Genomic DNA, 17,890 nt, shown 5'->3' with positions numbered 1-17,890 from the left:
TCTCAACATTCTTTCTTCTGCCACATCTAACGTCTACTTCTGAGCCCTGGGAAATTACCATCATCAGACACCATCGAGACCATAAGCTGTCACACACACACACACATGGGACATCTTAAGGACTCTGGTGATGGTAATTTCCCAGCAAACTTCCAATGATATGTGGAACTGAGGCAGGGAAACAGGGTTAGGGCACCGGATTGTGTTTCCCATGTTTGTCAATTTATTTTCTAGATAGATAGATGATACTTTATTAATCTGCAAGGGGAAATTCCCATACTCCAGCAGCAGCATACTGATAAAGAATAATATTAAATTAAAGAGTGATAACAATGCAGGTATAACAGACAATAACTTTGTATAATGTTAATGTTTACCTCCCCCAGGGTGGAACTGAAGAGTCGCATAGTGTGGGGTCTCCTCAGTCTGTCAGTGGAGCAGGACGGTGACAGCAGTCTGTCGCTGAAGCTGCTCCTCTGTCTGGAGATGATCCTGTTCAGTGGATTCTCCATGATTGACAGGAGTCTGCTCAGCCTGTCGCTCTGCCACGGATGTCAAACTGTCCAGCTCCGTGCCTACAATAGAGCCTGCCTTCCTCACCAGTCTGTCCAGGTGTGAGGCGTCCCTCTTCTTTATGCTGCCTCCCCAGCACACCACCACGTAGAAGGGGCGCTCGCCACAACCGCCTGATAGAACATCTGCAGCATCTTATTGCAGATGTTGAAGGACGCCAGCCTTCTAAGGAAGTACAGTCGGCTCTGTCCTCTCTTGCACAGAGCATCAGTATTGGCAGTCCAGGCCAGTTTATCATCCAGCTGCACTCCCAGGTATTTATAAGTCTGCACCCTCTACACAGTCACCTCTGATGATCACAGGGTCCATGAGGGGCCTGGGCCTCCTAAAATCCACCAACCAGCTCCTTGGTTTTGCTGGTGTTCAGGTGTAGGTGGTTTGAGTCGCACCATTTAACAAAGTCCTTCATTAGGTGGATATACTCCTCTTGATGCAACCCACGATAGCAGTGTCGTCAGCGAACATTTGCACATGGCAGGACTCCGAGTTGTATTGGAAGTCCGATGTATGTTGGCTGAACAGGACCGGAGAAAGTCCAGTCCCCTGCGGTGCTCCTGTGTTGCTAACCACCATATTAGACCTGCAGTTCCCGAGATGCACATACTGAGGTCTGTCTGTAAGATAGTCCACGATCCATGGCACCTGGTATGAATTTACTCCCATCTCAGTCAGCTTGTCCCTAAGGAGCAGAGGTTGGATGGTGTTGAAGGTGCTAGAGAAGTCCAGAAACATAATTCTTACAGCACCACTGCCTCTGTCCAAGTGGGAGAGGGATCGGTGTAGCATGTAAATGATGGCATCCTCCGCTCCCACCTTCTCCTGGTATGCAAACTGCAGAGGGTCGAGGGCGTGATGGACCTGTGGCCTCAGTTGGTGAGGCGGCAGCCGCTCCATGGTCTTCATCACATGTGACAATAGAGCGACAGGCCGGAAGTCATTCAGCTAATTAGGATGTGATACCTTTGGGACTGGGGTGATGCAAGATGTTTTCTGCAGTCACGCTAGGATTTTCTTCCTGCTAATCTTAGTGCAGTGTGATGCCTAAGGGCACGTACAGATGCCCTTGCCCCAACACAGTCAAGCAGGACACTAATTGCCACACAGCACACAGTTTATTTAAAAGAAACACAGTCCATACACTCCTCCTAAAGAGTTTCATCCACTCTTTCCTGACTCAACCATTGAGGGGTGGATTTTTAAAGGGCCCTGGAAGCATCCAGGTACCCCCTGGCGGTGGCCACAAGCCCCAGCAGGGTTGAGCTTCCATGCACATAACTCGTGGTTCTGCTGGAAGCCAAGGGGATCTGCCCTCTGTCAGTCTGGGGGAAAAACGGCCTTGAAAATACTCGCTCCACCAGTCCTCCATGGTCAGGGCATTCCGGCCGGTTAAGGGCCCTGACCGTCTGCCACAGCAGTCAGCGACAAACATGGACGGGAAGTTACACCAGAATATTAGAATGATGGATAAGCAGTATCAGAGCAAGTGGAATCCATGAACTCTGGCTGACCATTGATGGAAATGGAAAATGAGAGACGAAAATCAGCAGCAAAACTGAACTCATGCGATTGGGTCAGCATTATTAAACGATTAAACACACTCAAGTCAATTTCATTTTTCTCCCTATATGATACAGTAAATCTGAAATGATATTTAGAATTAACTTGATATTACCTATCGTAATCACCAAAAATCTTTTCAGGAAGCCAAACTCCTGAAAACAAAATGTTGTCCGGTGTATTACCTGGAAGTCAATTGATGTTTTTGCGAGGAGACTCATGCGCTGAAATTCATTACGTATTTAAGATGAACTCTGAAAGCGGATTTTAAAAGAAACCATACAGTTTGTAAGTAGGCTGTTCAAAATGGTTTATCCCTTCTTTTCCCACAGCTGTTGCTTTCAACATCGCAGATGCTATAAGGATGCTGCTGAAAAAGATTGCAAATTGGAGCCCTTGAACATTTACTTTAACGAAAGCTGCCTGTCCACCAACTACAGCTGTGGTAAGGAAACAACGTCTTCAGTTCATCCCGGCTTTACACTTACCAACTGGCAGAAATTGAGTTGAGTCTCAAATTTAGGGGTGGCACAGACGTTTGATTTAGCATCCCTGGATTGAACGTCACATCCAGTGGTTCTTTAAGTGGTTCTGTACGTTGTCTGTGGTTCTGCATGGGTTTTCTAATCACAACACATCCATAAAGATGAGTCAGAGTTTGTTTAATGGATAATTTTCAACTGCCCCCAGTGTGGGCCAGTGTGTGTTCACCCCGTGATGGACTTGTGCCCTGTCCAGGTGTTTTTATTGCCTTACACCCCATGATTTCCAGAATGGACTCCAGCTGTCACTTGATCCTGCCCCGAGTAAGTGGGTTAGGAAGATGGATGGACGAGTAGATGGATCCACAAAGACAAGTTCCTACCTTGCACCCTATGATTGCTGGAACAGGCTCCATCTGCCCTGGATAAGCACATTAGGAAGATGATGGATCAATGGATGGATCCACAAAGATAAGATATGTTAGTTTATTTGGTCATTCTAAACTGACCCCAGTGTGTGTCTGTGTGTGTTCACCTTGTGATGGCCTGACATCCTGTCCAGGTGTTTTTTCTGCTTTGCACCCTCTGATTACTAGAATAGGCTCTAACTGCCCCTTGACTGCCCAGTAAAAGTGGGTTAAAAAGATGGATGGATGCATAGACCCACAAAGACAAGTTAGGTTAGTTTAATTAGTCTTTCTAACATGAACTCCAGTGTGAGTGTGAATGTGTGTGTGTGTTTACCCAGAGATGGACTGGGGTCCTATAAAGTTGTTATTCCTGCCTTGCACCTGTTGGAATAGACTCCAGCTGCCCTGGATAAGTACATTAGGAAGATGATTGGATGAATGGGTGGACAGATCCACAAAGACAAGTTAGGTTAGTTTAATTGGTCTTTCTAACCTGAACCACAGTGTGGGCATGTGTGTCCACCCAGAGATGGACAGGGGCCCTGCCCAGGTGTTTTCTTACCTGACACCCTATCATTCCCAGAATAGACTCCAGTTAGCCCCTTCCTCCTGCCCTTGATAACTGGATTGGATGGATGGATCGATCGATGGATGGATCCACAAAGACAAATTAGGCTTGTTTAACTGATGATTCTAAACTGACCCCAGTGTGGGTCTGAGTGTACTCACTCTGCAATTGTTCTGAAGCTACTGTATGTCCAGGTGTTTTTCCTGCCTTGTACTCTATGAATGCTGGAATAGGTTCCAGCTGCCCTTTGACCCAGCCCTGGAGAAGTGGAGTTGGAAGATGGATGGATGGATGGATCCACAGAAACAAATTAGGTTCATTGGTGGCACTAGACTGATCTCAGTGCGAATGTGTGTGTTCACCCAGAGATGGACTGGAGTCCTACCCGGGTGTTATTCCTGCCTTACACCCATTGATTGTTGAAATAGACTCCAGCTGCCCTAGATAAGTAGGAAGATGATTGGATGGATGGGTGGATATATCCACAAAGACAAGTTAGGTTAGGCTAATTGGCCATTCTAGCCTGACCATAGTGTGTTGTCTGTGTGTGTTAACCTTGTGACGGCCTGATGTCCCATGCAGGTGTTGTTCCTGCTTTGCACCCTATGGTTACTAGAATATCCTCTAGCTGCCCCTTCACTCTGCCCAGGATAAGTGGGTTAAAAAGACGATTGGATGGGTGGATCCACAAAAACAAGCAAGACAAGATAGGTTAGTTTAATTGGCCATTCTAACCTGACCCCAATGTGTGTCTGTGTGTGTTCGACCTGCCTTAGACTTACGCCCTCTGCAGGTGTTTTTCTTGCCTTACACCCTAAATTGTCCAGTAGTAAACTCCAGCTGCTTCTTAATACTACCCAGGATACGTGGTTTAGGAAGATGGATCCACAAAGACAAGATAGGTTAGGTTAGGTTAATTGGTCATTCTAACCTGACCCCAGCGTGTGTCCGTGTGTGTTCACCTTGGGATGGCCAGGCATCCTGTTCAGGTGTTGTTTCTGCTTTGCACCCTCTGATTACTAGAATAGGCTTTAACTGCCCCTTGACTGCCCAGGATAAGTGGGTTAAAAAGACAAATGAATGGATCGATGGATGAATGGGTGTGTGGATCCACAAAGACAAGTAAGACAAGTTAGGTTAGTTTAATTGGTCATTCTAGCCTGACCCAGTGTGTGTCTGTGTGTGTTCACCCTGCTATGGACTTGTGCCCTGTCTAGATGCAATTGTTCTGAAGCTACTGTATGTCCAGGTGTTTTTCCTGCATTACACTCTATGATTGCTGGAATTGGCTTCAGCTGTCCCTTGAGCCAGCCCTGGATAAGTGAGTAGGAAGATGGATGGATGGATGGATGTATCCTCAGAGATAATTTAAGTTAATTGGTGGTACTAAACTGATCTCAGTATGACTGTGTGTGTTTACCCAGAGATGGACTGGGGTCCTATCTGGGTGTTATTCCTCCCTTTCACCCTATGATTGTTGGAATAGACTCCAGCTGCACTGTATAAGTACATTAGGAAGATGATCGATGGATGCATGGGTGGATAGATCAACAAAGACAAGATATGTTAGGTTAATTGGTCATTCTAGCCCGAACCACAGTGTGCGCATGTGTGTCCACCCAGAGATGGACAGGGGCCCTTGTCCAGGTGTTTTTCTTACCTGACACCCTATCATTTCCAGAATAGACTCCAGTTAGCCCCTTCCTCCTGCCCTTGATAATTGGATTGGATGGATGGATCGATCGATGGATCCACAAAGACAAATTAGGCTTGTTTAACTGATGATTCCAAACTGACCCCAGTGTGGGTCTGAGTGTACTCACCCTGCAATTGTTCTGAAGCTACTGTATGTCCAGGTGTTTTTCCTGCCTTGTACTCTATGAATGCTGGAATAGGTTCCAGCTGCCCTTTGACCCAGCCCTGGAGAAGTGGAGTTGGAAGATGGATGGATGGATGGATCCACAGAAACAAATTAGGTTCATTGGTGGCACTAGACTGATCTCAGTGCGAATGTGTGTGTTCACCCAGAGATGGACTGGAGTCCTACCCGGGTGTTATTCCTGCCTTACACCCATTGATTGTTGAAACAGACTCCAGCTGCCCTGGATAAGTAGGAAGATGATTGGATGGATGGGTGGATAGATCCACAAAGACAAGTTAGGTTAGGCTAATTGGCCATTCTAGCCTGACCATAGTGTGTTGTCTGTGTGTGTTCACCTTGTGACGGCCTGATGTCCCATGCAGGTGTTGTTCCTGCTTTGCACCCTATGGTTACTAGAATATCCTCTAGCTGCCCCTTCACTCTGCCCAGGATAAGTGGGTTAAAAAGACGATTGGATGGGTGGATCCACAAAAACAAGCAAGACAAGATAGGTTAGTTTAATCGGCCATTTTAACCTGACCCCAACGTGTGTCTGTGTGTGTTCGACCTGCCTTAGACTTACGCCCTCTGCAGGTGTTTTTCTTGCCTTACACCCTAAATTGTCCAGTAGTAAACTCCAGCTGCTTCTTGATACTACCCAGGATACGTGGTTTAGGAAGATGGATCCAAAAAGACAAGATAGGTTAGGTTAGTTTAATTGGTCATTCTAGCCTGACCCCAGTGTGTGTCTGTGTGTGTTCACCTTGTGATGGCCTATAGTCCTGTCCATTTGTTGTTTCTGCTTTGCACCCTCTGATTATTAGAATAGGCTTTAACTGCCCCTTGACTGCCCAGGATAAGTGGGTTAAAAAGACAAATGAATGGATCGATGGATGAATGGGTGTGTGGATCCACAAAGACAAGTAAGACAAGCTAGGTTAGTTTAATTGGTCATTCTAGCCTGACCCAGTGTGTGTCTGTGTGTGTTCACCCTGCTATGGACTTGTGCCCTGTCTAGATGTTTTTCCTGCATTACACTCTATGATTGCTGGAATTGGCTTCAGCTGTCCCTTGAGCCAGCCCTGGATAAGTGAGTAGGAAGATGGATGGATGTATCCTCAGAGATAATTTAAGTTAATTGGTGGTACTAAACTGATCTCAGTATGACTGTGTGTGTTTACCCAGAGATGGACTGGGGTCCTATCTGGGTGTTATTCCTCCCTTTCACCCTATGATTGTTGGAACAGACTCCAGCTGCACTGTATAAGTACATTAGGAAGATGATCGATGGATGGATGGGTGGATAGATCAACAAAGACAAGATATGTTAGGTTAATTGGTCATTCTAGCCTGAACCCAGAGTGGGCTTGTGTGTGTTCTACCTGCCATGGCCTTATGCCCTGTTTTCTTACCTTGTCCAGTAATAGACTCCAGCTGCCTTTTGATCCTACCCAGGATAAGGGGTTTAGTTAGATGGATGGATGAATGGATAGATGTATCCCAAATGGCATGTTTAACTGGTGACTTTAAACTGACCCCAGTGTGGGTCTGCATGTCTTTAACCTGCGATGGACTGGCAACCTTTCCTGGTACTGTTGCAATACAGTACAGTTTATTTTTTGTATAGCCCAAAATCACAGAAGAAGTGCCGCAATGGGCTTGAACAGGCCCTGCCTCTTGACAGCCCCCCAGGCTTGACTCTCTAAGAAGACAAGGAAAAACTTCCCAAAAAAAAAACCCTTGTAGGGAAAAAATGGAAGAAACCTTGGAAAAGGCAGTTCAAAAAGAGACCCCTTTCCAGGTAGGATGGGTGTGCAGTGGGTGTCAAAAAGAAGGGAGTAAATACAATAAAATACAATACACAGAACAGAACAAATCCTTAATACAGTATAAAAATAAAAATTTTACAAGTACGGACCAGAATTCAACAGTAGATGATATCCCATAATATGATTTGGATTTGTTCCTGCCTTGCACTCTGTGATTGCCGGAATAGGCTCCAGCTGCCCTGGGTAAGTACATTAGGAAGATGATGGATGGATGAATGGATCCACAAAGACAAGTTCGGTTAGGTTAACTGGTCAATCTAAACTGACCCCAGTGTATGTTCACCTTGTGATGGACTGGTGTCCTGTCCAGGTGTTGTTCCTGCCTTGCATCCTATGACTGTTGGATTAGAATTCATCTGGCCCTCAACCTTTCCATGGATAAGCAGGTTAGGAAGATGACTGGATGGATAGCTGGAAGGATGGATGGACTGATGGATCCACAAAGACATAAATCAGGTGAGGTTGGGGAACATGCACTGGTACAGCATGTTGCTGCACCCACCGCACAAAGAAACAGCTCGAGATTCCAGTTGGCAACACTCCAGGCAAACATGTGGTCCAGTCACACCCTCCGGAAATGACCCTCTATTTGCCACAGCCAGGTGTTACGTGAGCGTCCTCCCTTCGCCTGGTCCAGCCACTCAGGTCCTCAAAACAATGAGGGTCCTGTGAGTCAGATCACCCTTAGGGGAATTGTGCCACAGAAAGATATATATGTTTAGGTTAATCGGTGGTCCTAAACTGACCCCAATGTGGGTCTGCCTGTGATCAACCTGCGATGGACTGGCACCCTGTCCACATGTTGTTCCTGCCTGGCATGCCACATGATTGCTGAAATAAGCTCCATTTGCCCCTCAACCCTTCCCTGGATAAGATGGTTAGTAAGATGGATGGATATTTGGATCCCCAAGGATAAGTTAGGCTGGTTTAATTGTTGATTCTAAAAACGGACCCCAGTGTGGATCTGCATGTGTTGTGCCCTGTGATGGCCTTCCACCCTGTCCAGGGTTGTTCCTCAACTGGTTTTCAGAGCTGCCAGAATGGGCCCTGACCCTGTGTGATTAAGAGGGAATGAGAAGGTTTGTATATATATATTTTTCTGATTCTTGAAAACGGTTTATAATTTTAAAGATACAAAATAGAAAACGTCTCTCCAAACCGTGCATGTCTCCCCAGTCATTAATAACGAGAATGTCTGTTTGTTTTGTTCCCTCAGACTCATCAGATCACTGTGAGCACTTGTTCTGCCTTTGTGACAACGCTGCAGTCGAATGTTTTGCCCGCTCGTTTTATAACTCATCCTTGAGAAACTTAGATAGTTCCTTTTGCCCGGCTTCAGCTACAGGTAAGTGTTTATACTTGTGTCATTCAATGGAAAACCGGGGGCCATCATTAAATGATATCATTTCATTTACTCCTCTTCCAAAAACTCCTCTGTCTGTCTGTCTCTGTCAAATATTGCAACTGATTTTAAACCCATTTTTGGCAAAGCGAATTTCTTCAAATTTTGCATACGTGATCGGTATCATTGACAATACAATAATGGGAGGACAGAAAAAACAAAAAAAAACTCCAGACGGCTGGAGAAAAAAATAAAATCTGCAGGGGTTTTTAGGCCATCAGACCACCCAGCCCTCTCTAGGCATTCTACCTGACATAAATGACCTCAATCAGTCCTCATGGTATTCAGGGTTCACATGGAAGAACTTGATCATGACGGTCACATGGACTTTTGGCCTTTAATCCATCAATGTAGGGACATCACGGTGCTTTGATCAGGTGGTGGTGACGCAGGTTACCACCACAGAAAACCAGACAAAGAACAGAAGAGAGAGTAGGGGTCAGTATGGATTTTGGAGCCACCATGAATAATAATGATAATTAATTGAATATACAGAGCATCAGGATTAAGCTAACATGAAGTTATGAGAAAGCCATGTTAAAGTAATGAGTTTTCAGCAGTTTATTAAAGTGCTCCACTGTATTAGCCTGATGAATTCCTATTGGCAGGCTATTCCAGATTTTAGGTGTATAACAGCAGAAGGCCACCCGTCTCACCACTTCTTTTAAGTTTAGCTCTTGGAATTCTAAGCAGACCCTCATTTGAAGATCTAAGGTTATGATTTGGAGTGTAAGGTGACAGACATTCTGAGATATAAGATGGAGTAGATTATTGAAGGCTTTGTAAACCATCAGCAGGATTTTAAAGTGAATTCTAAATGACACCGGTAACCAGTGTAGTGACGCCAAGAGTGGGGTGATGTGCTCATATTTTCTTTTCCTAGTTAAGATTCTAGCAGCTGCATTCTTCACTCGTTGCAATTGATTGATGGCTTTTTTTTGGGTGGTCATGAGAGGAGTGCATTACAGTAATCTAGTCGACTGAAAACAAAAGTGTGAACTAATTTCTCAGCATCTTGCAATGTTATAAGAGGTCTAACTCTTGCTATGTTTCTTAAGTGAAAAAATGCTGTCCTAGTAATTTGATTAATATGCAATTTAAAATTCAGGTCAGAGTCAATAGTTACCCCCTAGATTCTTTAACTCCGTCTTGACTTTTGATCCTAATGCATCAAGTTTATTTCTAATAACCTCATTATATCCATTTTTGCCAAGCACTAAAATTTCAGTTTTCTCTTTTATTTAGTTGGAGAAAATTAATATTCATCCATTCAGAAACACAAGTAAGACATTGGGGTCAGTGAATCAATTGTGTGTCGTCAGCATAGCTGTGGTAGCTCACGTTATGCCTCGAGATAATCTGACCTGACGGAAGCATGTAAATCAAAAAGAGCAGCGGACCCAGGATAGAGCCTGTGGACCACCATATAGAATATCATGTGTCTTTGCAGTATAATTACCACAACTAACAAAGAATTTTCCACCTGCAAGGTAGGATTCAAACTAATTTAAGACCCTGCCAGAGAGGCCCACCCATTGACTAAGGCGATTTCTAAGAATATTGTGATCAATGGTGTCAAATGCGGCACTCAGATCTAAGAGGACGAGAACAGATAAACAGCCTCTGTCTGCATTTACCCGCAAATCATTTACTACTTTAACGAGTGCAGTTTCTGTACTGCAGCGTTTCTTAACCTTTAAGTATTTGCGACCCGAGTTTTTATAACAGTTTTAATCACGCCCCCCTAAGGTTTTTTTGAAAGGAGCCCACTAATACCAATTTGTTCTTTTTTAATTAATGATATATCGTAGATGCATATTTTATTATACCTACTTAACTTTTATCGACATTTATCTAACTCTATATTTATTTTTCTAGTATCAGAATGTAGTTGAAGTTATTTGGTTTTGGTTTCAATAGATGTATTTTTCATATTTTCTTTTTTTCACATCTTTATGCTCCCCTTTTTGTTACTTCATGCTCCCCTAGCGGGGCCCGCCCCACTGTTTGAGAACCAATGCTGTACGGTTATTCTGCTGTCAAAAGCAGAGGAGTCGAGATTATTTTTCTTGAGCAGGGGTTTAACTACAGCAGTCTTTTTTTTTTTAATTTTATTAATTTTATTGCAATCATTCAATACAAAACAATCAATTTTTACAAAAAGTAGAACAAGTCGACCCCCACCCCTGAGGGAGAGAGCAAGGCAAACGGCGTAATATTTATGGCTTGTAAACATACCTAAGTTAAAATAGAGATGAATGAAGAAGACAAAGAAATACAGAAATAATTGTTTCCTCGGTGCTTTAAGAGCTTATTTTAAAATATTACTGATTAGATCCTGCCATGTTTTGAAAAAAATTGTACAGATCCTCTAACTGAGTATTTGATTTTTTCCAATTTCAGATAGTATAAAACATCGGGTTTCCCACTGACTTAAAAGAGGAGAGTTTGGATTCTTCCAGTTTAGCAGAATAAGTCTGCGTGCCAAAAGTGTAGTGAATGCAATCACAGTTTGTTTGTCTTTCTCCACTTTAAGCCCCTCTGGAAGAACACCAAACACAGCTGTTAATGGGTTAGGAGGGATTGTGAGTCCAAGGCTGTCTGAGAGGTAATTACAAATCTTGGTCCAGAATGATGTTAATTTGGTGCAGGCCCAGAACATGTGACCCAGTGAGGCTGGGACTTGATTGCAGCGTTCGCAGGTTGGATCATGTCCTGGAAACATTTTGGAGAGTTTTAGTCGAGACAGATGTGCTCGATATATAATTTTGAGTTGTATAATTGTATGCTTTGCGCATATGGAGCTCGAATGAATTCTCTCCATTGCTACTTTCCACACCTTTTCTGATATATTAATTGAGAGATCTTTTTCCCAGTGTCCTCTTGGATCTTTGAAAGGGAGGGACTATAAAATGATTTTATATATTGCCAAGATGGTGTCTGAGTCCTTGAGATTGAGCAATATTTTTTCCAGCATGGATGAGGGTGCAAGATGAGGAAAATCGGGAAGGTTCTGTTTAACAAAATTCCTAATTTGAAGATCGTGAAAGAAATGTGTAGCTGGAATGTTAAATTTGGAATGTAATTGTTCATAGGATGCAATGACGTTGTCTATATAAAGATCTCTAAGCAAGTCAATCCCAAATTTTTTCCAGATATTAAAAACTGCATATGTCTGCGAAGGTTGAAAGAGGTGGTTCTCTTGCAGAGGCGCCACAGATAAAAGCTTTCTACATTGGTTCCATATTCTGAGTGAGTGAAACACAATTGGGTTATCAGTATATTGCCGATAACTTGCATTTATTGGGGCACAGAGCAGGGAATATAAAGAAGTACTGCAGGATTTTACTTCTATTGCGGACGAAGCCTGTGTATCTATATATATAATTCACTAAGGCAAGACAGCCATGAAAAGCACGCCGGAAGGGGCGTGGATTCACTGAGCCGCCGACAAGTAAGACACCTATGGCGCACGCAGGAAGGAGCCACGCCCACCAACTCCAAGACCATTAGATACGACGATAACTCGCAGAGCCACGGCCACCAACTCGGACGCGACAACACAGAAGAAATGGCGTCATTTATATTCGTCTGTCGTAGAGGCCACATGCACCTGCACGTTGACTGTTCATAGAGGCATATTTCTCGCGGAGGTAAATCGCCATATGCAGCGTGTGAAACGGTTTGCGAGGGGTATCCCATGGGATCTTTAAAACAATCCTTTACAACTGAGGTTAAAACACAATGAAGTAAGCAGTCTTCAAAAACCGAGTTTTCGGTTACGACGCACGACCGCGTGCACCATGGAAAAATGTTTTACACGCTACATACAGCAATTCGCATCCGCGACAAACATGCGTCTTCTTAGATGCTCCTGCAGAAATACGGAAGACGTTTCCCTGCCCACTAACACTCCTTTTTCACTGGCCCGCTTCTACCCTCGCTCTCTAGGCATTCACACTGCCTGCCCATGTGCCCGGACGCAAAAACTCACCGACCACCCAGTTAGCCTCTTTCGTCTGTGCTAGGAGTCCACATGCACGTCTAAGCCACGTTGACTTTTCATTATTCTTTTCGGTTTCGACACCCGACCGCATCCACCATGAAAAACCATGTAAAAGGAACAACGAAGCCCCGCCCAGAAACTCTACCCCTCCTCCCACGTGCTCAGGAACGCACCTCAGATCACTGCCCGCCAAATCAAACGGCTCATGAAACACATACTCACTCGCTTTGGTCTGTGCTGCGGTCCAAACCCAGCTCTGCGCCACGTTGACTATTCTTTTGCCCTCCATGGCTACCGCTTCAAATGTATTTTATGGAAACAATGTTATAGAAATTCCTGCTTCAGGTAACTGTTTGTTTCTGTCAGTCGGGTTTTTTTGGAGAAATGTCATTGACGAAACTGTTGCTCTCAAACTTCGTAACATGGCTGTTAGCTTTGTTTGTCAACATTGGGATAACTTCGGTGACATGGTGTCCGTTGTTCTTAGTCACAGAAGCATTGTTATACAGTCTGCTCAACAATACGCTGATTACATAAATACGTCTGGAGTCTATGGTGGCGAGGCAGAAATTGTGGCAATGTCTCAAATCCTTCCAGCTACTATCAGCATTTACTTCCAAGAACGTCCTCATGCCTCTCCTCGAGTTTACAATCCGGCCCAGCGTCTCTTCATATCCCTGCTCTTTAGCGGTCCTTTGGATCATGGGCATTACGAGGTTTAGGTTTAGGTTTAGGTTTAGTTTATTTATATAGCACATTTACAACAGCCACACGACTGACCAAAGTGCTGTACATTTAGAAACATCAACATAAAATAGAAAAATACGATTTAGCCAAAAGAAGCACAGCAGAAACACATAAAAATAATTTTTATAAATATATCTATACATATATCTACACTTACACACATCTAGGTAGGCAAAATAAAGCCTAGTAAGCCAGAGAGAACAGATGTGTTTTTAAAATAGATTTAAAAATAGTCAGACTAGGAGCCATTCGGATTTCAATAGGCAGATCATTCCAAAGACGGGGCCCAATTACCGAGAAAGCACGGTCACCTCTACGCTTGAGTCTGGAGTGTGGAATTAAAAGAAGGTTCTGATCACCGGATCTCAAACTTCTCAGGGGGGTATATTGGTGAAGCAATTCAGATAAATAGATGGGTGCTTGTTGGTGTAGTATTTTAAAAACAAATAATAAGATTTTAAAATGTATTCTAAATTGAACAGGCAACCAATGAAGGGACTTCAGAAGCGGAGTCACATGATCCATTTTTTTCTTTTTTAAAAGAAATTTAGCAGCTGCGTTCTGGACCAATTGAAGACGGGCAATTTGGGATTTGGAGATGCCATAATAAAGAGAGTTGCAATAGTCGAGGCGAGATGTAATAAAAGCATGTATGGCCATCTCCAGGGTCTTGTCAGTGAGATAAGGTTTAATTTTTGCAAGCGTGCGAAGCTGATAAAAGCTTGATCCGATCACAGCAGAGACTTGTTTGTCAAGTTTTAATGAGTCATCTAACAGGACACCCAGATTCCGAACCTGTGAAGACCTGAAAGCTGATAAAGGTCCCAGGTCAAATTCCGGGGCCTTCATATGTTCAGAAGGGCCAAAGACTATCACCTCAGTCTTCTCTTCATTTAAAGATAAGAAGTTTTGGGATAGCCAAGATTTAACTTCATCTAAACAAGATAACAAGGCATTCATAGCCAGGGGATCATTTTTCTTAAAAGGTAAATAAATTTGTGTGTCATCAGCATAAAGGTGAAATGATACCCCATGTTTTCTAAAAATAGAGCCTAGAGGTAGCATATACAGGTTCTCAGGCCTCTCAAATAACCATGTGATTACCTTCTGGTGACATCTTTTGACTCTGTCGGTATGTGCACACAGCGTGCACACCCACTTGCTCGCCACACTAATGTGACGTCACCTGCCCACTCTCCTCTTCCTGAAAAACATTTAAAGACACCCTCCTAACACTAAGCACTTTGAGCTACTGTTTGTATGAAAATGTGCAATATATATAAATAAATGTTGTTGTCGTTCCTCTGAACACATGCATTCCACACAGGACTTTCAATGCACCTTTTGTTCCAAAAGCTTCAGAGTGCACAGATATCTGAACCCACATTTGAAAAAACACAACACTAACCGAATGATGCAATGTGAACATTGCCAACAATGCTTCGAGACAACTCGCGCTCTCAAAAAACACTTATAAACTCATTCCACTCTAACCTTCAATTGCACATTTTGCAACGAGGACTTCATAGGTGAGACGGATCTCCACAACCATTTTCAGATCCATTCAACGCAAACATTTGTAGGCAAAATTTGCGACAAACACTTTCACGCACGCAGATACCTTACTAACCATCTCGAAACACATTCCCTGATGAATTCTTTTCAGTGTCAACACTGCTCCAAAACCTTCACACGCCAGAAATATCTCCAAGCACATTTACACACCCACTCCGCTGAACGAAAGCATTCCAAAAAGATCTTTGAATGCACGATTTGTTCAAAAACGTTCCGAGTGCAGAGATTTCTCAACATGCACTTAAAAACACACTCCACTGAACGAATTATGCAATGTGAACATTGCCAGCAATGCTTTGACACAACTCATTCCAATTCCCTTCACTGTCAACACAGCACTAAATCGTTCATGCACAAACATCGTATTCACTTTTCTGCAGCTTTTCAAGAAGATACCGCCATTCACGTCCAAGAACATAACATTGGCCTACCTACCGCACTATGTGCTTCTTGCAATGCTCTTCATTGGCCAGCAGAGGTCAACAAATCTGGACATTACACTAGGTGTTGTCATGCCGGCAAAGTGTCTTTGCCACCACTATCCAAGCCCCTCTTTATTTGAAGACCTCTTGACTGGCAAGAACCGCTGTCCCGAAATTACTGTGATCATATGAGGGAATACAACTCTGCTTTAGCTTTTGCGTCAATGGGCGCACACATCGCTCAACCATCTGGACAAGGAACGTATGCTTTCACAATCCACGGTCAAATTTATCACCAGGTCTCTCCTTTATATTACAATCCTGCCACGTCACCACAATACGGTCATCTATATATCTTCAATTCTGCTGAGGCTACCCGTCAACGTTTGCAAAAGGAATGAAATAGCGCTTGCAGTGACATTTTGTTGCTTCAACTAGCCAACATGATACGCCAGATTAATCCCTTCGCAAAGTCTTACATGCAAATGCATGACATTATCACTCACGTTTACTCTGTTACTGCTGTACGAATGGTGTTCATGGAAAATCCAGGTCTGGATATGAGAAGGTATAACGCCCCGTCCTGTCAAACTGATGTTGCTGCTTTGTAGGTGAAGACGGGGAACCTCCTGCACAACGCAACATTTGCATATATCCAAAGGGAGATGCTTGCAAGCTTATCTCTGTTCTCCATATGAACTGTGACCCCATGGTTTTTCCACTGCTATTCCCTTTCGGAGATCCAGGCTGGCACATACAATTAACCCATGTTGAGTAAAAGCGAACCGCGAAAAGAACGCAAGTCACACAGCTCCAATTTTATGCTTTCAGGCTTGCCATGAGATCTTCATTTAGTGTCTTGCATTCCAGTGGCAAACTCTTCCAGCAATACATCGTCGACGCATATGTCAGAACAGAAGGCGTGCGTCTACATTACCTTCGCTCACATCAACAAGATTGGTCCACCAGTTTTCAGTCACGGACGATTGTGTGTTGGTTTGTTCCGTGCATTGTTACAATGTTGCATTTATTGCTGATTTATTACATTACCGATTTTTCAAATGTTAATTTTCTCCCTGTGCTTAAAAATAATTCAAAAAATGGCCTGAATATGCAGCGTATGGTACGCCGCGGGTTAGCTAGTGTTAATATATTTGTGTCCAGGTTTTAATAGCTTGTATGTTTGCTGCCCAGTAATAAAACTGGAAGTTAGGTAAAACCATGCCACCTTCTGCCTTTTGTCTTTGTAGGGTCGCTCTTTGGATACGTGGACGTTTTGAGTTCCAAATAAATGAGGTTATTGTTGAATTGTTTAAAAAATGATTTATTGATGTATATTGGGATGTTTTCAAATAAAAAAAGGAGTTTAGGAAGAATATTCATCTTAACAGTGTTAATTCTTCCAGCTAGAGTGAGATGAAGGGTTGACCATCTATGCAAGTCTTGCTTAATTTTTTCCATGCAGACGGTGAAATTTTGTTGATAAAGAGCTTTATGTTTACTTGTGATGTTTACCCCTAGGTATTTAAACTGTTCTGCAATGATAAAAGGTAGGGTATCTAATCTAATATTATATGCTTGAGAATTCACTGGAAAGAGTACACTTTTATTCAGATTAATTCTGAGACCAGAGATCTTTTGAAATTCTGTGAGTGCTGTTAAGACTGCAGGCACAGAATTTTGTGGGTCTGATATATACAGTACCATATCATCTGCATATAGAGAAATTTTCTGTTCCAGTCCTTCTCTGATAATCCCCTTTATCTGATCAGTATTTCGACAATGTATTGCCAGTGGTTCAATGGCGATTGCAAACAGTAGCGGTGACAAGGGCATCCTTGTCTGGTACCACGTTCTAGTTTAAAGTAGTCTGAACAAATGTTGTTGATGCAAACTGAAGCTTCTGGATTGGTATACAGTAATTTGATCCATGCACAAATGTTCGGGCCAAACCCAAATTTCCAATGTAGTAAAAGGTATTTCCATTCAATCATGTCAAATGCTTTTTCTGCATCCAATGATAATAATATTTCTGGGGTGTTTGATTTAGTTAGTGAGTATGTTACATTAAACAGACATCGGCCCCTAATAAATCCAGTTTGATCTTGTGATATTACCGAAGGGAGCACTTTCTCCATCCTTCTAGCTATGATTTTGAGAGTATTTTAACGTCATTATTCAAAGTGAAATTGGTCTGTATGATGCACATTGTAATAAGTCCTTATTTTGTTTTGGAAAAACGGTGATTAATGCTTGGCGAAAAGTTTGAGGAAGAGTTTGATTGTCTCTGGCTTCTGTAAATGTTGCTAATAGGAGGGAGCTAGCTGAGTGGAGAATTTCTTATAAAATTCTGCAGGGTAGCCATCAGGGCCTGCTGCTTTCCCGCCTTGAAGTGACTTTATAGCATCTAGTAATTCTGATAACACCAGAGGTTTATCAGTTCCTCCACTAAAAGTGT

General features: G+C 43.1%; 1 protein-coding gene across 1 annotated transcript in view; it reads left to right on the top strand.

Moving 5' to 3' along the window:
- LOC120529937 (otoconin-90-like) overlaps positions 1-17,890 on the top strand; it is a 54,057-nt gene that overhangs the window by 10,188 nt on the left and 25,979 nt on the right. Inside the window, exons 4-5 of the mRNA XM_039754145.1 lie at positions 2,463-2,575; positions 8,497-8,625. Of these exons, the coding sequence (XP_039610079.1) occupies positions 2,463-2,575; positions 8,497-8,625 (242 nt within the window). The remainder of the gene's footprint in view (positions 1-2,462; positions 2,576-8,496; positions 8,626-17,890) is intronic.

The sequence above is a fragment of the Polypterus senegalus genome, chromosome 5, assembly GCF_016835505.1.
Source record: "Polypterus senegalus isolate Bchr_013 chromosome 5, ASM1683550v1, whole genome shotgun sequence".
Classification (NCBI taxonomy): Eukaryota; Metazoa; Chordata; class Cladistia; order Polypteriformes; family Polypteridae; genus Polypterus; species Polypterus senegalus.
This window is presented reverse-complemented; position numbering and strand designations above follow the sequence as displayed.